This window comes from Lepisosteus oculatus, chromosome 2 (genome assembly GCF_040954835.1).
Source record: "Lepisosteus oculatus isolate fLepOcu1 chromosome 2, fLepOcu1.hap2, whole genome shotgun sequence".
NCBI lineage: Eukaryota > Metazoa > Chordata > Actinopteri > Semionotiformes > Lepisosteidae > Lepisosteus > Lepisosteus oculatus.
Genome location: NC_090697.1, coordinates 3,832,826 through 3,855,459, shown reverse-complemented (window position 1 = coordinate 3,855,459; position 22,634 = coordinate 3,832,826). Strand labels below are relative to the sequence as shown.

Sequence of the window (22,634 nt, the reverse complement as noted above, 5' to 3'; positions counted from 1 at the left end):
CTATTTTGCATAATGGCATATAAAAATCAGTGAGTTCAGAATTTTAATTTCCACTAATCCAAAACACTGGAAAATAAAGGAAGAAGTCTTTGAATGAATGAAAAGCAGATGAATGAAAAATAAAATAGCTAGTTTGTGCAATATAAAGAAATGCACATTGTTGGAACAACAGCAGAGGGAGACAAGACAAAAACAAAATAGCTTAAGAGAGGATGAAGAGGAAAAGCTGCATTAACTCAGATGTACAGTAGACAATATGACTTTATTATTGTCGATTTAACTCATTGACCAAATACATTTAGCTTTCTTTAATATGGTTTAAAAACCCAAACATGTTGCCTTGACTTAATTTATTCTGTAATTAACTTTGCCCAACAAGAATCTCTTTCAAATATTTTTCCAGAGATGATAACTTTTGTTGCTTTTCTGAACCAGGAGTAAAAAAAAGCATAAATAATGGGGTTACAAGCAGAGTTTAAATAGCCAAACCAGAATGTTGTGTCCATCAGAATAGGTGGCACAGTATACTCAAGAATAGGATAAGTGGAAATACAAACAAAAAAAGGAGTCCAGAGGAAAACAAACACCCCCACTACTATGCCTAAGGTTTTTGCAGCTTTTCTCTCCTGCTGACTTGAAATTTCACTCTTGTTCTCTCTAGCATCTTGAATTTGCTGTGTTATATCTTTGATAGACCTAGCCTGATGTCTGGCTACTAAATATATTTTAAAGTAAATTCCCAGCATGATAAATGCAGGAATGAAATATGAGAACAAAGAGGACAGAGGTCCAAAGAATTTACTGAAAAACACAATGCATCCTCCTACACAGTCAATATATTTGTAATAATATTCCTCAGTGCCTTTTATATTCAGCTTCAATAAACCCACCGTAAAACCAAATATTCCAGAAACTATCCAGCTGATTATGATCATCATAAATATGACTTCAGATGTGATTTTGGTTTTGTAACTCAGAGGGTTACACACAGCAAAGTAACGGTCAATGGAGATGGAACACAAGTGGAATATGGAAGCTGTGCAGAGCATCATGTCAGTGGCCGTGTGTATTTGACAAAACAAACTTCCCAGATACCAGCAACCTTCAATATAAAAAAACATCGTATAAGGCATGATGAGCACTCCCAACAAAAAATCACAAACTGCCAATGAGAGAATCAGATAATTTGTGTTGGTATGAAGTTGTCTGAAGTATGCAATTGAAAATATGACCACAAAGTTTCCACACAATGTTGTCAGTATTATTATTATCATAATAAAATACAATATAATTCGTAAGATAACTGGTTTGATTACTCTTGTACAGGAGCCAGCGATGGTTTCATAACAGAGTTGTATATCTGAATTCTCAGTAACATTGAAGTTCTGTCTGATTGAGGAACCCATCTCTTCTACTGGTGATCCCTGAAAAAAGGCATGGTACATTTGGAATTCCTACAAAATTAATTAAGTTTTTAGTGAAGGTTTCCATGTTTTCTTGCAACTAATTAAGGGAAGTAATTGGTTAGGAATTGAAAAGAAAAATTGTCAAAGCATATTTTGATGAAATACTGTAATTCTTAATTTATTAAAATACAGTTTATTTTTTCTGAATTAGAAAATCAGAATTAGAATTCAGAATCTGAATAAGAAATCAGCAGATAGTCTAGAAAGAGTCTGTCCCCAATAAAAAATAAAAATACAATTTTCAGGCTGTTTCCTTTTTAACTTTTATGTGAAAGTGGCAGAAGTAAGAAACAATTTTAAGAGGTGATCATTTACAAGATGCCTAAGTATTGTTTCTCTAAAACAAATGTTTTGGATATTTGACAGTTGCTTTCCAGAACTTTGCAATTAAAGAAGTGTGTTTTTCAAAATTTGAAAAGTAACTCTCCTATGATCATGCTAACTAAAAAAAAATCTTCCAAAATAAAGTTGTAATTTGGAATCGTTTGAAATATGTATGTTCATATTTCCATTATTTGCATGCCTTTATATTGTAACTTACTTTTTCTTATCATAAGCTATAATATATGTTTGGAATCTGTTCATGTAGAACCACTAATTCTGTTAACTACAAAATAATTATTTTCAACACTTACCCTCAGTATTATCTTTTGATGCAGCTGTTGAATTTCCTGCATTCAGATCTTTATAAATCTTCACGGTCTGCTAATGGTGCCCAAGGTGTACTCAATGGAGAATTATGACTGTTTTTGAGAACAATGTAAAGGTAATTTTCACCTTAGAGAGACTTGCTTTCCATTGTCAACAATATCATTAGCTAACCTGATATTGTGTGTAAAACTGCACATAGCCCTGTGAGACACAAGCATTAATGAAATTGAGAAGGTATTATAATTTGTCATAATATCCCATACAATCAAAGGAGCAATATGTCTGGGTTAAAGTATTTAGAATGAAGGATATAAATTTTGAATATTTAGCAAAATATAGCCAACATATTGCTAGTTGAATGAATGCAAAGCACCAAGTATGCCATTTTGGGAAAATTGGCGATAAAATGAAAGTAAAAAAAAAGTATCCCTATCCTTCAGTTCACGTTGATTTAGCAAGAATATAATGTAATATAATGACCAGAGTATTCGCACAGAATGAAGCCTACACACCTTTGATGTGCTTAACCACGTTTCTTGAACCTCTGCCCATCTAAGACATAACAGCGAGAGATTTGAAACTTTAAAACAATGGGGTTTTAACACCCAGGGTAACAATTAGGAAGGGATATGATAGCCTACTGTGGATAACAGAGATGTAAGGGGAAAACAATAAGCACCAGCAACTATTTACAAGGGTTACTCAGTAACGCACTACAACTATTTACACTGTCGGTCCCAGGTCCACAAATCCAGGGCCCCTCCCAAGATGATGCATGTTTGGGGCAGAAGACTTTATGGTGGCACAGGCTGTACACCCAGACTAAGTCTCCGGGCTTGAAGGTGCATGTCATACTGCCACTATTGCCGGAAGGTGGATCCTGGCAAAGATGTGCACCCATTACATGTGTTGCTGCAGGTCCCAGGCATAGTCCGGGTTGGCTGGTGGCGCAGGGTTGCCCCCATGTGGTGACCCGTAGGCCAGGTCTACTAGGGTGCGGATCTCTCTCCCCAGCATCAGGGATACCGGGGTGCACCCCTTCCTAGGGGAAGGTGGTGGTCCCAGTCACATTGGTGCCTGGAGACCAGGGTGGCCAGCTGGTTCAAGAGCATTCGATTGAAGCGCTTAACCAGCCTGTTGCTCTGGGGGTGAGTGTCAGCAGCAAGCAGCACCTGCCAGTACCCACAGCGGAGACCCAGCGAGCTGAACCAGGTTGACCTGGCTATAAAGTCCATTGCATCGTTGATCCTGGGCAATGGGTCCGAGTCCTTCAGGGTGCCCTTGTTCAGTTTTTTTATAGTCCACACAAAATCTCCACGTTCCGTCCTTCTTATGGACCAGGACAGCTGGAGCTGACCATGGGCTGCTGGATGGCTCTATGACCCCTGCTCCTGCCATCTCTCTGATTTTCTCCTTGGCTGCAGCTCTCTTTGCATGGGCCCTCTGCTGGGGCGGAATGCGAATGGGTTGAGCTGGTATCGATGGCATGCTGAATGAGGGTCATCCATGAGAAGTCCTCATCACTTGCCGTGAACAGATCCTTGTTCTCGGTGATAAGTGGTTGTAATTGCCACTGCTGGGTCCGGGTGAGACCAGCGCAGCTGTGCTGCAATAGATCCCCGATGGTAAGCTTGGGTTCAGACAGTCGCTTGGCTGCGGCTCCCACCTCAGTGGGCGCCTCTCCGGAGGCCCCTTTTGGCGACACAGGGGCAAGGTCTGGCACACACACACCACAGGTCACTCCCTCGGCGGACCACAGTATCCACCGATGCTGCCCTCCCTGCCGTCCGCTTCGGCAAGTCTGCTCCTCGCGTCCCCCGCCCAGTTTGCCTAGTGATGGTGGGTGTGCAGCCACAGGTCGGTGATCTCTCATCCAAGGGGAACGGGGACCTTTGGAAAGGCCACTGCCTGAGACCACCAGTCGCGCCAGAGAGATGCTCAAGTTCTGCCTTCTCCACGAAGGCGTCTCAGTTAGTGGTCCCATTTTGAGGACACCTGGCGCTTTCTCGGAGTCCGCTTTGTGATGCCTTTCACGCTCCATTCTGTCCCGCAACTGCCACCAATGTAATGGGTGTGCCTTTGATGCGCAGGCATCACGTATATTGAACCTCTGCCCGTCTAAGACATAACAGAGATTTAGAACTCCAAATCAACTGGGTTTTCACACTCATGGTAACAATTAGGAAGGGATACGATAGCCTATGGTGAATAACAGAGACGTAAAGGGAAAGCAATAAACACCAGCAACTATTTACAAAGGTTACTCAGTAACACACTACAATTATTTACACGGAAATGTCAGTCCCAGGTCAATGCACTGACCTCAAGTCCAGTCCCTCAGCAGCTGTTCCCAGACAGTTTTGCAGAATCTCTATACTTTCATGACATACTATATTATACATTTTATTGTTTTTATCCCTGTACTTCTGTATCTCAGTGTCCACTTGAAGACCTGAAGACATATTTAAATACTGTATAAGAGTTTAGGAGAAAGTTTCACAAAATAATCATTTCCATTTTTCCTTTTTCAAATAATGTTTTTCACATATTATTACATATTTTATGGTTTCATGCATAATTTTGCTCATTCCAGGAGTTACACCTCAATATGAACTTCCTGTCTCTTGTGTTTTTAACTTAAGTGTTAATTTTGAAATGCATGCCTATGATGTGTATGCATGCCTTGTAAATAAATTATCTTCACAGAGGCTATGATTCTCTTATTTGGTGTTGTTGTATCTAGTCCTGTCTTGACATTGTCATATGGAGCTCTCTGCACTTAGTAATGGAGCAGGGCAGACTCGGAGAATTAGGGGTTCTTTGGTAGATACCTGGAGGGGTCAGCAAGGTCAGATCTTTAACTGGGAGATTGGGGTTGCTTTGTATTGAGGAAAGTGTGTTTTCCTCGTTTTTTTATTTTAAATCAATAAAAGCTTTTTCATGACATTGATCTTCTTGCTATTGCAATTATAAAACATTTCAGAATGGTTGCAAAGGAACAGGTAAAGGTTTATTCAATGCTGAAAAGACAAGAGACACACCTCTGGAGCCTTCTTCAGGAGTGAACTATTTCAGAATGGTGCCTTATTTTCCATATGTCAGAGAGATGTGTTTTCTGTAAAGAATAGACGACATTGGGTAATGCTTTTATCCACAGTACATTAACATTTGTAACTATGTACACAACACCCACCAAGGTTTATGCCACATGGTGGGATAGGAGGTGTTACGGATCCAAGAGCAAGGGCGTCACAGTCCAGGAGTGGTGGTCAGTGCACTCCAAAACTGTCAGGCCAGACTGGGGAGGTGCGGCAGGCACCAGGCAGAACAATGCACCCACTGAGGATCAGATCCAGTGCAGAGTCCCAGAGCCAGGTCAGGACAAGGGGCAGGCAGAGAGGAAGCAGAGTCCAGTGGGGGATGCCCAGGCAGTAAGCAGGCTGGCTGGAGGGCAGGGCTGGAGAAGAAGGGAAGGCCCACCAAAGCCAATGGCTATGCAGAGTTTCAGGATGCAGGACTGACCTGCCAAGTGGAGGGTCAGCCACAGCACCCTGTGAGAACAACCCGGTACAGCAGCAGACCCCACCTCCGGCACACACATCAAGGGTGAAGGACATGCCTCACCCACTGTAGAAAGAATGCTGTGTGACATGGGCACCAAGGGACTAGAAGTGACTAACGTCAAATCCAGTACGATGTGAGCACCAGAGACTGGTAACGCAATGCTGGGTTGCCAAAGAAAAAATGACCAGGGCTTAAATCACTCACAGCACCTGATGCAGAATGACACCTCATTACAATCCAGTGCGCTTATATTGTCTTCTCAGCAATGGCCAGGAGAGTGGAGGCGTGGTCCATGGCCACTTCAGCTGCACATTCCCCACAGCTTTGCCATATCGTAACACACAGTTGGTGTTTTATTAAGGTGGTACCTTCTCCAAAACAGAACAGCAGCAATTTGACTTTAGTCTTACTAATTTTTAATAGTCTTTACTATTTATAATATTTAGAAACATTTTAGAGTATAAACATGATCAAATAGGTAAAAAAGCCTCTTAATAATCAGATGGAAACATACCATTAAACAATTATACCGTCATACAATTATATAAACATAAAAACATACAATTATCTTCTTAAAGACAGACATTGGAAACAATATTAATAATGTCTTGATGTTATTGTCCAACTTTGAATGCAATTCCATTCTAATACAATATATTTATTTCCAGAATCATATGTATTCATTTACTTAATTGAGGCAAGCTAGACTGTCGTCAAAATCTCATTTTCAGAGACTTGTGATCATAATGCTGCACTTTGTGTAAATGTTTTGCCCTGTGTTACGTTGCTCATATTGGTGAACTGCTAGTATTCAGTCATCAGATGGTGCTGATGTGGTTAATGTATCCATTCTACCTCCCTAGCCCTCTCCTCTCTCTCTCAACACACAGTTGGATTCCCTCGGTTTAATTTTCAGAACATAGTAAAATCACAAATTGTCACAGCTGCAGGGCCATGAAAAATGCATTTTGTTAATTATCCCTCAGGTGAAAGAGACAACTATTGTAAATATGACTCTTCGCCATTTTAGTAGTTAGTAATTACTTAATTACTTCTCTTGAAAGAAACCATCGTATCTGCATTAACACCATGACGGAGTAGCTTTTTCCAAACTTACACAACCCTTTGACTTACCACATTCGATATAACCGTTTTATTTCTTTTTTGCTTTGCAACTTTGAACCTGTTCACCCCCATCCATGGCACATCAAGTGCACACAGAAATAGAAATTCACCTTTAACATTGGCATTTGTTTTAACCCAATGTGGTATTTTATAACCTAGTGCAGGGTTTGGAAATCAGTAAAGACAAACAGTACTTTGACCATGTTAATTACTTACCACAGCAGTTCAAATGGAAAGAAGGCCAGCAGAAAAGGCAGTTACTAGCTGTATTCACTGTCAGGTAATCTATACAATCCCGTTCAGAAATGTTGTTTTCATGTTAAGACTTTCATTTTTTAGAAGTAACATTCCATGAGATCCTGGCATGTGTCAAAGGAGTCTTCATAAGCTATCCTTTTCCACTATTCTATCCCTAAAATAGCTGTACTGAAAGAATCAATGCTAGAGTAACACATTTAAATTGATGCTTTGTATTTTTATTTATGTGAGAATTCATGCTACAATTATATTCATAATTGATTAGTAATCCAAGTCTTTGCAGTACATTATTTTGAAAATATTTGTAGCACAACCAAACAGAAAATGAGCTACATTGATTTTGGGAACACGGAACACTGGTGATTTTATTCAATTACTTTCAAAGAAAGTTGAGTCTTCTGTTAAGGGCAATGTATTTATATAGGACTTATACAAATTGGTCATATTAGGTACAGCAGTTAAACTAAATTCACAGTATTTATTTCACAACCTGTCTGGATTATTTTAGTATTACTCAGACTGAAAAATAGTTTAAATAGTAACTTTAGTACTGATGTGAGTAAGGCCCGCTGGGAAACAAAGGGTAGGAGATATGAGTTATATAATTTATAAGAAAAAGACAGGAGAGGCTGGACATGGCAGAAATTGTTAGACGTCACTGAGCAGGCAAGAAAATGGTTGGTGGCATGAGGGCGCTTTTTGTTCAAAATTTGCTTGCTTGGAAGAAAGGATCCTAAGGTTGAAAAATATATAGGGTTGAAGATAGTATTACACTACAGTTAGATTATTGTGTAATGAGGTACCAGGACCAGACTAAAATGAACTGGAAGAAGCAGGGCCTAGTAAAGTACAGGAAAGGGGAGCCTGGACCTCACTGGGAATCCAAGTGGTCGTTGGCTGGCTTGGCAGCCTCTGGGGCCTGAAAACATGAATGGCCCTGACTTCCTGAGAGCTGCTTGAGGGGCACTGCCTCATGACTGATAGCTACAGTAGGCCCTCACTAGACAGAGAGGAGGAGAATATGTGGGCAAACTATGTGGGCACAGCCCTACTCTGTGAATACTAGCAATGGATAAATGGGCAATGTATTTAAATTAATGACAGACAAATGTAAAATATTTATGTAATGGTAGAGCTGAAAAATCACTTATAATTTGCAAGTATAGAAACCAATGTGAATTACAATTTTCAGCAGTTCAGGAAAAATATTTTATTCATTGCAATTGCATGTTTTTGAAGTCTACATTTGAGAATCAATAATTTGAATACATTTATTTTAAGTACAGACTCTCAAGAGAATAGTCAAGTCACTCCAAAAACCGATATTATAATATTACTGTATGCCATCTGACAAACTATGGGCTGTGATTAAGCATCCTCTAATTGCAGATGTTTTACAATTAATAAATTTAAAACCACAGCCTATCAAGATAAACTATCACACAACACAAGAAGAAAAAAGCAGTGCAGTTTCTCATCTTGCATAATGGGAAATAAAGAAAAAATCAAACATTATAAACTGACCTCTCTCTTCCTGAAAATATCCACCTATTTTCTCACTGATTTGAGCAATACATATTCACGAGGGAGCCGGAGTCTATCCCTGCAAGCAACAGCACACAAGGCAGGCTACACCCTGGATGAAATGCCAGTCCATTGCGGGACAGACAGACACAAACACATGCACACACTCCCTGCAGGGCACAGTTTCCCAGAAGCCAATTCATCTACCAGCATGTCTTTTGGACTGGGGGAGGAAACTGTACTAGGAATTGTCCTTTTCTCTGTCATGCAATAAAATGTTGGGAGCAGTTACTGTATGTGCTCTTGAACATATCCTACACCCAGGATATGCTTCAAACATCTCTAGCTTTACAGAATATTCAACAGGATAAGCGGTTTGTTAATAATGGTTTTACTGCACTTTTTAATTTTAATGCTTTTTTTTCTCATGCTACCTGTGAATGACATTTTAAGTCACATTGCATATTTGTTTCTAACATTAAATATTGTTGAATATTTTTTTTTGAATTGTTGAATATTTTTTAATATTCACAGGGAAACAAAGGAAAACCCAGAGAAAGCAACTGGGTAGAGCTTCCAGAACAGCGTAGGTGCAGAAGCATTGAGAAAACTCATGCATTTAACTGAAGGTGTTCAGTGGTTACAGTGGTTCACATATTAATATTCTCTTCGTTTCCCTTTACTGTTTGCCAGTTGTTTGTAAAAGAACAGCACACTTTTTAATTTGTCACTGCCATTTTAACCATTTTTAAGATGTTTAATTTAAAACTTATCCTCTCCGCCACAGCGTTGCCCCCCACCTTATGTAAATAAAAATACAATGGACTAAATCCACATGACTGGATGCAAAGTAATAAAAAAATGTCACAAGTGACACAAGTGTCCAGGAACTACTTTGTTAAGAAATATCTAGAAGTCCTTGTATGATAAAGTAAACGAGGAACAGTGTTTCATTGCACGTAATGTACTATTATCCCAGAGGATAAGTAAAAATGATCTGGTCCCTGGCCACACACTTCATATCGTAGTTTGTTTCTTATGGAAGAAATGTAAATATAAATTTTCATAAGACAGTAACATCTTTATAGATTTTTTTATTAAAATCATAATATGTGTCGGCCATTGTTGTTTCGGCATTACATTTCATAAGATATGACTTTTCCTACAATAGGAAAGCAGAGATTGAGTTCAGCTGAAGAATCATTTCCAGCACATAGCCCGCCAGAGGATTCTCTCCTTGTTTCATATACCATACAAAAGGGAAACAACAGAATTCATCATACACATTATTTCAATACATGAAAATAATCACATACAGTAGCAAATATTCTAAGCATTTATCATTATAAGATATATACATTCAAGTTGCCATTTGTTTTCTGTCCTCTCACAATAGGTGGGGGTCTGTGGACCTTCCCTATGACTGCCAGTTCACCAAGTAGCAGTGCTGCATTTAATTTAAATTACATATTTACATTGAACTATATGGTGACTTCATATGATGTTCCCTATGCAGTACATGAACCTCAGGAGTAGTATTCCTTCATTTAAACATAATACATTTAATGGATTAGATACCTATAAAAGGCATTGGTCATAAGACAAATTAGCATATATTACATTAGAAAAAATAATGTACATTTATTACATAATACATGTATATTTTGAAATACACAAAAGTGAGATCTGATATATAAGATTCAAATATATTGTTTTTAATATTCTTACAAAATATACAGTATATGCAACATATGTATGAATACACATTGTATAGTCAGTTTTGTGTAATTTTATTCCTTCATTTCACTATGAAAGTCAACTGAGAGTGAATTCTCACTTACAATAATGAACTGGAGACCCAATTATACAGCAGGAAATGCTGCGGAACAATTCTAGTGAAGTACTCAGGGGTACAACAGCAGCATCCCACCTGAGCCTGAAACCACAACACTCCAGTCCAGAGCCCTCGGCACTAATCCACCCTACACTATCAAGGCAGGCTAATTTGACTTGTGTGAAAAACAAAATGCATGCCCTGTTGTTTTGTAGTTTAAAGCATAAGAATAACATTCTTTCAACTGCAATTTTATTAATTCATCATGGGACATTTTTGTAAAAGCACTTATTCTGAAAATAACTTGGTCCGACAAGATTGCGGGTGAAAGACTTTACCAAACACTATAATCCTCAGTGCTCTTCTGAACCAGCTGTAGAAAAATGCATAAACTATTGGATTAAAAGCAGAATTTAAGTAACCAAACCAAACAAGAGCATCCACCAGCAGTGGTGGGACTGAGTAGTCAATGAAGGGATCCATGGTGTTACAGACAAAAAATGGCGTCCAGCAGATAAGGAAGACTCCCATTACTATCCCTAGTGTTTTTGCAGCTTTTTTTTCTCGTTGACGCTGTACTCCAGATTTATGTTCTTCTGCAATTTGAAAATGCTGTGTCATATCTTTTATAGATCTTGCTTGACTTCTGGCTACCAGGTAAATCTTCAGGTAAATTCCCAACATGACAAAGCCAGGAATAAAAAATGAGATCATAGAGGCAAATGTTCCAGAAAGTTTATTGAAAATCAAAGTGCAGCCTCCAATACAATTTCTATGAGGAGAATCCCCGGCACCTATTATATTAAGGTCTAAAAAAATCATCCCGTAAGCAAAAACACCAGGTAGAATCCAACTACAAATGATCATTGTAAGGATGGTAAATGGTGTAATTGAGGTTTCGTACTTCAGCGGCTTACAAACTGCAAAATAGCGGTCAATGGAGATGAAGGACAGGTGGAAAATGGATGATGTGCTGAGCATTATGTCAGTGCTGGTGTGTATTTTGCAAAGGAAGTCTCCCAGATACCAACAGCCATCAACAGATCTTATTGTGCTGCAGGGCATTACAAATAACCCTAGTAGGAAGTCACATACTGCCAAAGAGAGAATGAGATAATTTGTAGAGGTGTGCAGTTGTTTAAAATGGGCTATAGACGTGATGACAAGGAGATTCCCACAAACTGTGATCAATATGGTGACCACCATGAACATGTACATAGTAAATCGAATACTGAACGGTCTTTTTAGTCTTGCACAGGATCCACTTAATGACTCATAACACAAGGGCGTGTTTGAAAGCTCACTGATATTGTAGCTCATTCCAGATGGGAGGCTCATTCTTCCAAGCATGATAGAGTCTAGATAGAAAGTACACAGTATATTTAGTTTTCACCTAGTCAAAATAATTTAAACATTGTCATTTTAACAAAAATCTTTTTCAATGAAAATAATTCAACTCTCTTTTTTCTGCTAGGTAGATTTACTGTACATAAAAACTGTTAAAGCAACAGTTAACAACTTAGTATACATACCTTTGCAAGCTGTTAGACCTGACTGAAGAAATTTGGAGAGTCACCGGCAGACGACATCCAGCTTTAGCAATGTGACAAAAACTCAATTTGAATGTAATTATTAAGCACTTTTCACAAATTCAACCTCTGCTGCCTGTGACATTATCAGCCTGTACACTGTCCATGGTGAACTAAAGTATTTTCTTCTCAAAAATTGATTTTTTTAAGTCTCTCAGCCAAATGGATATAAGCCAAATGTAAGCACAGAGGAAATGACAAATAAATTATAAATATCCATTGGTCTCAAGTTGTGGGAAATGTCCTTATATCTATTTTCTTCTCTACAACTGAAACACATTCTCAAAATATCACAAAGTAGTCTCTGTGGTTTTTTTCTTTACCAGAGCCTAACTTGAAATTATAATGTGAAACACTGAAGGAAAACATTATACATATAAAAATGTCTTTAAGAGGTATACAATTCTAAAACTATGTTTAAACTTTGTTTGCACATTTCCCTGAGAATACTGAAACAATTTTAGCATAAAAGCTTTTTTTTTGCTTTTCTTATTAGTTTTTGCCTTGTGCCATTAATCACAAATAATTGTGATTTTCCAAGAAGGACACTACTATTTGATTTATTTTCACAGTTGTGAAGTAGATACATGGTATTTATTTTATTATTAATTCATTTTTTATACTTTGGAAGCATGGAATAATTTCTAATTTTTTTTTCTTTAAACATCATGCCATGCCATGTTAAACAAAGCCATTTATTCAAAATGAGAATACTACACATTCATAAAAGATAATGTGCCTTCTTTCTTGAACTTTTGTAGTAAAGTGTTATTTTCTATAAAGCCATTTTGCATGGAATGCAAATCTACAGACATTTGATGATAAATAGGCTTGCTCTTATATCACATTATGTTCACAGTCTATACATTCATTATAAAAACACCACTTGCAATGGTGAGGGACACTGCAACTCAGAGCCTATCCTGGAACCACAGAGTGCAAGATATAGTCCTCATAGTATCATAGTAATGAGTTAAAATAACTCTCCTGTAATAGGAATATATTAATTCAAGCTCTTTGAAAACAGTGAGGTATTCATAGTACTTACCATTTAAAGAATTCTGTATGTGGCCCTTATGAAAGATTCACACTATTTGTGCAAGTTAGCAACATTTATGCAAATATGTTCTACAATATTTGGCTCCTTTTTCTTTATAACAGAGTAAAACATGTATTGTGTCATAATGTAATATCCGTTCTAAGATTGACAACAAATTTTCAAACAGAATGCTGCAAGAAGTAAATGTTATAATTTAATGATGAAGCGAAGTTTTCTCTGTAAATCAAAATGCTTTTAAAAAAATAAATAAAATAATTGCATGTAGTTAAAAATTAATGCTCAGCAATTAACAGAGATAGCTCCTGTAACATTAACGCTATTTGTTTTGACAGCAAACAATATTTTTCTTCTATACTCACCATTAGGATTGCTTTTTCAGATCTGTCCAATGTACATTATAGGGATATTTATATACGGTACATTAGACAAATCCTCTTTCCTTGCTTCAACTGTGCCCAGTGGACCCTTCATTCCGTGTACTTTCTGAGCAATCACAAAACTAATTTCTACCTTGGAGAAATATCACTGCTTCCAGTGGCCAACCACTTAGCTCTCTACGGTTAAAGCAAGTTCATTAAAAATAAAACGTGCTCTAATATCTATTTATAGTATGACTCACTTAATTCTAAAATGGGAGAAACGGCAATGCAAAATAGTGAATGTTTCTGAAAGATGTTAAAGCAAATAAAAAACAAATCCGTGTCTCTAGAGACTGTTCTTTCTTTGCTTTCATGTTTCCAGGAAAAAGAACTGCATCAATATAGAAATTAAATTATCCTGCCTCTGCAGGTATATTGTTCCTTAACACGTCAATTTACTCTATTTAAACTACAGTCTTTACAAGCTGAGTAGCAAATTGATTGATGTAAATTACTAATGATAAAATGAGATGGGAAAAGAGGCCATTGACATATGGTTCAGATATCTGATGAAAAGAATATTACCTACAGTTCAGTAATCCTGTTTCTACATGCTGTATCCCCCACTAAACAAATCTACTCTTTTGCAATCCAAGAGCTTTACATGCTGTATATTACATCATGAAAGAAAACCTGAATAAAAAATGGGTTGTTATTTCAAACAACAAAACTTAGTTTATTTAGAAAAATACAGATCAGGCGTCAATGTGAAGATTAGATGTTGTTCCACTACCCACTTTTTATTTTGTTTTCCAGTGAATACAAAAAGAGATGATAATTGTGTTTTTTAATCATGAATGACAAATAGCAGCTGGAAATCCAAATATGTACTGTATTTAACAAACAACTGATAGCTGCATCAGTTAAAATTTCCTCAAAAACCTATTCATATATGGTGCTCACCAGCTGTTCCATATATAGAGTATTTCCATTTTGGCTGCTTATAGCGCATGTTTCTTCAATAAGAATATTTGTCTTATCGCACATGAAGTTATCCACATGGGATAAGTATTAGTGATATCTGTGTAGCACTGTAGGGCCCATATACTGTTCCTATCTAAAGACTGAACGTATGAAGTAATGATACTAATTAAGGTAAAAAATAAAACACTAATAGTACTTCACTGTATTGCACATGTATTGCAGACTTTTACTAACTTTTGTATAATTATACGCTACAGTATATGCTGTTTGTACTGCATTCCAAAATATAAATACAGTAAACCTTTGCCATTGGGAAGGTGAAGTTCCTGAAAACTCTCACTGTACTGTATGTAAATTGTAATTGATCAACTTAAGATTTTCTGGTAAAAATATGGGTAAAGTAACCAAATTGGCCTTATTTTTTCATTCACTTCCAATAAATGAACCAAAAAACACAGACTAAAGTGAAATATGATATTATGATATTGAAGGTTTTGAGGTAGGCAGTGGAAGAAGGGAGAAAAGGAGGCTGTCACTGGCTCATAAGGAAGATTGGTTATTTTTCTGTTATCTATCCTGCTTTCCTATGCTCACAAGATTGCCAGTGTTTGTAGCATGCATTTCTATGCATTCCTGTGCTTACAACATTGGCATTGTTCCAAAATTATGCACATTCTCCTACCTCCCTATTTGCTGGAGATACATTTTTTTAAATACAATTGGTCACTTACGTTCATAGCACGCATTCCTATAGAATGGTATAGAAATACATAGTAGCTTTTGTGTTCACTCAAGTATTACCGCACGCTGTATCGTAGTACGTAGGCTGCGTATTCGACACGTATTAAAATAGAAAATATGAAAACCCATCCAGATTTTTCAGTGCAGGGTTCATGTCATATGGCATACCATCTGGCGGTGCTCCGTGTACCACTGGTGGTGCGCGAACCACTGCATTATGTAATTCACTGGCCGAAGATAATCGATAGGTGGCACTTGTGGTGCGTTAGATATTAGTAAAACGATTGCTTTATTCATTCTTTTTCTCTAGTGTGCATGTTTAAATCCACTTAATATGAAATATTAATATGAAATTTTGGTAGCTGAATAAAAAAATGGACGTATAATGTAATATAAATGTAATTCACCTAATGTAAAAATGTCAAATTCCAGCAACAAGTAATCAGGAAAGAATTTTACTTTAAATTTTGATTGTGAAAAGTATATTTCACACATACTGTACTGTAGTGGCTTACGTTATACGGTCGCATAAGTAATATACATCTAATGGACATACAGTTTATGGTAGTAGTAGCTGACTTAGTAACTTTGAGTAGCTGAAGTAGTAGTAACTTTGAGAAGTCATGTACTGCCTGCAAAGTAGCTGATTTTGACAAACTTAAACTGCTAATTTTCCTTGAAGAATTTAAAATCTGTCTTCCTGACTGTACTGTAGCTTTCGTTTCATTGAGTAGAAAGTCACCTTGTTAACAGATGAGTTTGTGTTAACAAACTGCACCCTGTTGACTGAACTTTTATCAACTTTATCACCTTTGTCTGTCCGGGGGGTGGGAGTTGAGGCTGAAGTTATTGTTTCTCTTTAACATTTGGTAAGTCCCCAGTAAACCGAGAGACTAAAGTTCGATTATGAAATATATATTTCACATAAATATATTTATCAGTAGTGGGATCTTTAAAGTTAAATTGTTTTCTGATTGCTGAAATTTGCATTACGACAAAATAGATATCCAACTGAGCACTTTTGTTTTTAAAAGACAAAAAACAGCCATACTTTCTTTTTTAAATTAATTTAATTCAACACACTGTATTACACAGTTTACAATTAGTAGAAGTCTAAACAGTATATAACTTAAACTCCATAATTGGAAAAAGATTGTTCCTCAGCATTGACCGGGATTCGAAACCAGACGTTTTCTGGCAACAGCCCCAGTGCTTCTATGCATTTTAATGTTAAGCATTCACTGCTCAACCTGGTGGTTTTACAAAGTAGTGCAGTCAGACCACTGAATATTTTTTTAAATGTGCAGCGCAATGCAGTGCCTCGAGGTGTGCGCTGTGCAATGTACTGCATTATCCGGCATGCATTCTGAATGGCCTGTACCATTCAGACATGTACATATTATATCTTCTTCTTCTTCACATTTTCCCACTTATGTGGGGTCTGCTTGTTTGCACCGATTTTTCCACTTCATACGGTCTGCGGCATCTCGGCAGGTGACTTTTGCGAGGCACACGTCATCTTTCAGCCGATCCAGCCAGCGTGTAAATGGTCGTCCACGGGGCCGACGGCCTTCCACCTTCAATTCGAGGGCGGTCTTTGCCATTGATGTGTCATTGCTGCGGAGCACGTGTCCATACCATCGCAGGCGCGATTCCCTCATTTTCTCCGTGATTGGGGCAACTCTGAATGTTTTTCGCACCCCTTCATTCATGACATGGTCTAGTCTTGTCAAGCCAAGGGTCCATCACAGCATCTTTATTTCCATCGTAGGGAGTGCCTGTTCATGTTTCTTTGTAGTTGGCCAGCATTCAGTTCTGTATAGGGCCACTGGTCTGACCACTGAGCGGTAGACTTTGGATTTTAGGCGTAAAGGGATCTTCTTGTAGCATAGTGCTCCAGTGACCTGCCGCTATTTCATCCAAGCGGCGCTGACTCGCGTCTTGGCGTCTTGGAAGGTAGTGCAGTCGGAGTTGACACATGAGCCTAGGTACTTGAACTGTGTCACTTTGTTCAGTTGGACCCCACCAGCTGCGATTGTGCCATCGGTTTGATCACCGCATTCGAGGTACTCCGTCTTCTGGATGTTTAATTTCATCCCGAATCGTTCAAGGCACGTCTTCCAATCTTGTACTTGTTGTTCGAGGCCGTGTCGCGTTTCACCTGCTATCATAACATCGTCAGCATACAATATCCTCCATGAATGCCTCGTTTGGATATCTTTGGTCACTGTATCCATGCAAAGTATGAATAGCAGAGGAGACAAGGCTGAGCCTTGGTGGACGCCAACATCGATCGGGAAGGTGTCTGAGGTTCCAGCTGCGCAACGTACTGAGCTACTGGCCTTTTGGTACAGGAGCTTTGTCCAGCTGACATAGGCTTCGGGGACGTGGTGCTGTCGCAGCGCCAGCCAGATGAGATCGTGCGGTACTCTGTCGAATGCCTTTTCCAGGTCGAGAAATACCATGTGGATCGTTTTCCTCTTCTTGTGGTGCCTTTCCATCAGTAGGCGGGCTGCGTGTATGGCGTCTGTGGTTCCGCAGTTTTTCACAAAGCCACATTGGTTTGGCGAGATATCGACGATGGTGCTTAGTTGTGCATCCAGCACACGCTCGAAAATCTTCATTGTATGGCACAGCAGCCGGATCGGCCTGTAATTGGAACAGTCATTAACGCCGCCTTTGCCTTTGCAAATTGGCACTGTGATGCTGGTTTGCCACGTTTCCTGGGGTGCCTTTTCCTCAGTGATCTTACTGAAGAGGTCGGCGAGCCATGCTGCTCCTTGTGTTCCAAGGAGCTTCCATACTTTGGCTGGGATGTCGTCTGGGCCAGTTGCTTTGCCACTTTTCATCTTGTTGATGGCGGTGGTTACTTCTGCGATTGTGATGGTGGGTACTGGGCCGGAGATGATATCGGCTGCTGGTAGTGGAGAATGCGGAAATTCCTCGTTGCATATTTTCTCGAAGTCATCCTTCCAGGATGTCTTTTGGCTTCTGCAGCATCTGTCCATTTTCATCTTTGATGTTGATAACATGTCCTAGGTCTTGTGAGGCGCGGTACATGTACATATTATATGAAAAACGTATTTATCACTTAACTCATGTGGTACAGAGCTTTAAGGGAAGAATGCCTACTCCTGGGAACATTCGCTCTGTTAATTTTTTTTTTATGTGATACACATATCCATTAACACCACATCTACCAAGAGCGCTATTGCTTTGACATTCTCACAACTTATCAAGAAGGTTTTTTGTTATCTAGAAATATCACTGATCTTTCACACTTAGCATACCTATATTCTTCACCCTTTCTCATGTGGTTAGGTAACATTTTAATTGTTTATTTAACTACTGTATACAGCAATTGCTGAACATATTGTAAGACCGTAACTGTAGGGTGAAGTGTGAAGCTACAATGCATACACTCATCGATACCCAGGAACCAGCTGTTGTTGTGTTAAAATGGCAGAGCAATAAAACAAATATGTCTGTTTGGCACACACCTCCTTACTGTCTTCACTCTTTCCCAATCCCCAGTGAATATTACCTCCTCCAATTGCCTGTACATGCTTACACAGGTGGCAGCAGTGTCTTGTTTCTCCCGGACAAAAAGGAGTATAAAAACGGCTCAGAAACATCCCTGCAATTGTGTGACTCCACTGACCTGAAGTGTCATCTGGAACACGTGTGCTGGACACTTTTTTTTCTTTTTATTGATGTAAGCTGCTGAAATATTTCTTTTTTGAAGTAATTTACTTATACATTATGGGAAAATCTACTTAACTGTTTGTACTTCAGTAAAAAAAAGAAAGCAACAATCTTTTCTGAGTTGCATTTTGAACTGAACATAAAACAAAACAACAATATTGTAAGCTAACTGATTCAAGTGCATCTCAGATAGTTAAGAGCAGTTGGCCATATTAGCAGCACAAAAACATTGTGATCGTGTGATCTGTAGCAAGGAAAGACTATATCTGGTGATATAGCAGGGAATAGGGCTGGCTTTTTGGGGGTCCTAGGCAACATCGCTATACTAGGGCATTAGGGCCCACATAGACCACAGGGTGAGCGCCCCCTGCTGGCCCTGCTAACACCTCTTCCAGCAGAAGCCTTAGTTTTTCCCAGGAGGTCTCACACCTGCTGGTGTAGCGGAGCTAGTGTGGTGACGTCAGCTCCCTCACTGCGCGTAGCAGGGTCCTCAGCTGCCTGGGCTGGGGGAGGTCTCCTTTAGCTCACGCGGTTGGTGCCCTGTTGTGTTACGCTGGAGACCCGGGTTCGCGCCCCAGGTGTGGGGGACGGAACAGGTGGCGGAGGGCACAACCCCGCGCGGAACCGTGGCTATCACACTTCTGCCTCAGTGGGTTGCCAGTTGTGAGTTGTAGAGTGATATGGCTGCTTGATCCAAATGTTATGAAGGTTAGTGCAATAGCACTGAGTTACATGTTTAATTGCATAATTGTTTAATTGTACTATTACTGTAAATACAGTATTTAAACCCATATGCAATGCAAAAATTAATGGAAAAAAGTTTCATTTGATTAACAGCTTATTTTTTCAGCCTGCTCTTTCTCATTTGAAAGAGGAAGTAGATTTGAGAGCAGTAGCAAGTGATAGATCAGGGATCAATTTCTACAGATATAGTTATGGTAAAAAGTTTAAAAAAACTATACAAGTATAGCTATGGTAAACAAGTTAGTTGTCAATAACCACAGCACCACTCTAGTGACATCTCTTTCCCCTATTTCTCTGTTGTAGGAAGTTAAACACATTTCACACAGCTTGAACCCCATCTGCCATTTTCCCACTTCATCTCCTTTGAGTGTCTCTGGTGACCTCCAATCACCCTCCACCTCGACCTTCTCCGCCAGCCACCAAAAATCGCAGAGTCCTGCAGTTGGATTTCTGCCTATCAGCAACTGCAGTTTTGTTGGAGTGTAACAATGCAGAAAATAAAGTGATTCCCCTAAGATGTAAATAGTTTTATGTTTTTGTTACTTCAAGAGTTATTTTATTTGTGTTGTGGTGTTAAAGAATATCACATTCTTCACACATACAACAGGAAATATTTCAAGAGGTTTGCGGTACAACATATAATGATACCATTTTGCAAAAGTATTTTTTTTTAATTAACTCATAATTGACAAAGTCTATTTGTCTAAAATTCTCATTCTTTTGCCCTGTTTGTAGACAATGCCACCTGTCTGCCGAGGAGATTCTTGACAACTTTGCTCTTACAGTTGACAAGACCGCTGTTTGTCGATTCAACATCAGTAGAGCCAATATTTGTGAAGGAATCAGACACACAGCATGCAATCCCAATAATTTAATGCTTGTGAAATTCAGTGGTGTGTATAGAAAGCTATTAGTGCTAATCCAAAAACAGAATTTGTAACATTGCACTTGGATTGTCATCCACAGTATTATATTATTTTTTTCTCTAGTGAAAATGTACATATCTGAGAAATGAGACTTTAATGTGCGACATCTATATATGTCTACAAGAATGTTTTAGAGATCTTTGTAACATGTTGCTTTTGTCAGTGGAAAGAATAAAAATCAAGTTACAAATAAAAAAAAGCTTTGAACAGCAGAGTCCACATTGGCATAGACAAATAACCACTTTGAACAACAGGACCCAGACTGAACTAAAAAGAGCCACTTTGAACAGCGGAGTCCAGACTGGAGTAGAAAAGAGAGAGGCCTACAGACTGAGGCTGTCCCGGTGTACTCACGACAGCGAATGAGATTAAAATAAAGTAAGAAAATGGCCTTCATGCTCTTTCTCCACAATATCCTCTAGGACTGTCACTTTAATAGTCTCCTGTCACAGGGTTAGTTTGCTTTTTCTCTCCATCCAGGTAGGTAGACCTGGACAGTCCACAGTGCTGTTGTTCCAAAAACATTGCTTTACACTGGGGTTCAAGCCTTTTCTGTCTTTTTTCTGTCTAGTCCAGTCTGGACCCCTCTGGCTTTTTCTTCTTTTGGCCTGCACCCTGCTGTAAAGCAGCACTTTTTGTTTTTGTGTTCTTTGTGGCTCCTTCAAACCCACATTGTTACACCAGTTAGAGTAATTTGTTTATCACTACTGTATACTGTAAGTGAAAAAAACATATTTGTTAGAATTTGAAGTTGTTCATGTTTTCATTTACTTGTATAACAGTTCAGAAGTTTGTCCAAAGTTCAAAATTCATACTCACACATAAACATAATGTAAACTTATTTTTGTTTTATTTTGTATTTTCAGTTTTTTCAGAAACACAATATTATCACAGCTGTGAAGTGCTTTATTTTTTTCAAAATGTTTGAAAAAAAATAAAAATTATATGATTTTTCTTAGTGTTAAAATATGAAAACAAATATTCAATCTGTAGTTAGTTTTGTTCTTGAAGAATTGGCTTGAAATATTTGACCAAACACAATCATACCAAGGGCTTTTCTGAACCAGCTGTAAAAGAAAGCATAGACAAGAGGATTAAATGTAGAATTTAAATAACCTAGCCATGCAAGACTGTCAAATAAGACAGGTGGAGTGGAATAATTAAAAATAGGATCCAGGTTGACACTCAAGAAATATGGCGTCCAGCAGCAGAGAAAGACCCCCATCACTATTCCCAGAGCCTTCGCAGCTTTTCTTTCTGTCTTGCTTGAAGTCATTGTTTTGCTGTGTTCTGAGCTCTTACTCTGGGATACGAGGCCTTCAATTGCCCTGGCTTGTCTCCTTGCTACAAGGAAAATGTTCAAATAGATTCCTAACATAATAAACCCAGGGATGTAAAATGCCAGCAGGGAACAAATCAGGCTAGATATTTCAGTCTGTATCAGAGTACAGCCCCCTACACAATATACATTCTCATAGTAGACATATTCCTTCCCCTTTATATTTAACTTTAGAAAGATCATTCCAAATCCAATAACAGCTGAAACACTCCAACTAATAACAACCATATAAACTGCAACACAAACAGTGATTTTAGCTTTGTATTTTAGTGGTTCACACACAGCATAATATCGATCAATTGAAATGAAGGAGAGATGGAATATAGAAGTAGTAGATAACATGACATCTGTGCTGGAATGGATTTTACAAAACAAGTCTCCATAGTACCAGCAAGTTTCAAGTGATCGGACCATACTGGGAGGCATAACAAATCCTCCTAATAACAAGTCAGCAACCGCTAATGAGAGAACGAGAAAATTAGTTGGTGTGTGAAGCTGTCTGAAGTGAGCAATGGAGATGATGACAAACACATTTCCAAAAACAGTGAAGACAATAATAGCTACAAAGATGAAATACAGTGGAGTACGTATAGTAGGCAAATAAACATGTTTCAGACATGACTTGTTCACTGACTCAAAACAAAAGTGTGTATTTCCAGTTATTCCAGTGACATTCACCATGAAGTTCATTCTATACTGTATATCCCAGGACTTGTAGAAAAGTTAATTTCCTGTAAAAAAAGACCAATATAACATTAAAGTATG

General features: G+C 38.4%; 3 protein-coding genes across 3 annotated transcripts; all 3 read right to left on the bottom strand.

Moving 5' to 3' along the window:
- Nucleotides 1–345: 345 nt before the first annotated feature.
- Nucleotides 346–1,406, bottom strand: LOC102689850 (trace amine-associated receptor 1-like). Its single transcript, XM_015358706.2, has one exon. It carries the CDS (start codon nucleotides 1,404–1,406, stop codon nucleotides 351–353), a length of 1,056 nt encoding a protein of 351 aa, XP_015214192.2. The 3' UTR covers nucleotides 346–350.
- An 8,965-nt stretch (nucleotides 1,407–10,371) lies between these two features.
- Nucleotides 10,372–12,095, bottom strand: LOC102689651 (trace amine-associated receptor 1-like). Its single transcript, XM_015358941.2, has 2 exons — nucleotides 11,955–12,095; nucleotides 10,372–11,780 (listed from the first exon to the last, which is right to left on the bottom strand). The coding sequence occupies exon 2, from the start codon at nucleotides 11,770–11,772 to the stop codon at nucleotides 10,711–10,713; it is 1,062 nt and encodes a 353-aa protein (XP_015214427.2). The 5' UTR covers nucleotides 11,773–11,780; nucleotides 11,955–12,095; the 3' UTR covers nucleotides 10,372–10,710.
- A 9,417-nt stretch (nucleotides 12,096–21,512) lies between these two features.
- On the bottom strand, nucleotides 21,513–22,634 carry LOC102689448 (trace amine-associated receptor 1-like). The gene has a single exon (XM_069186090.1). The coding sequence runs from the start codon at nucleotides 22,557–22,559 to the stop codon at nucleotides 21,513–21,515; it is 1,047 nt and encodes a 348-aa protein (XP_069042191.1). The 5' UTR covers nucleotides 22,560–22,634.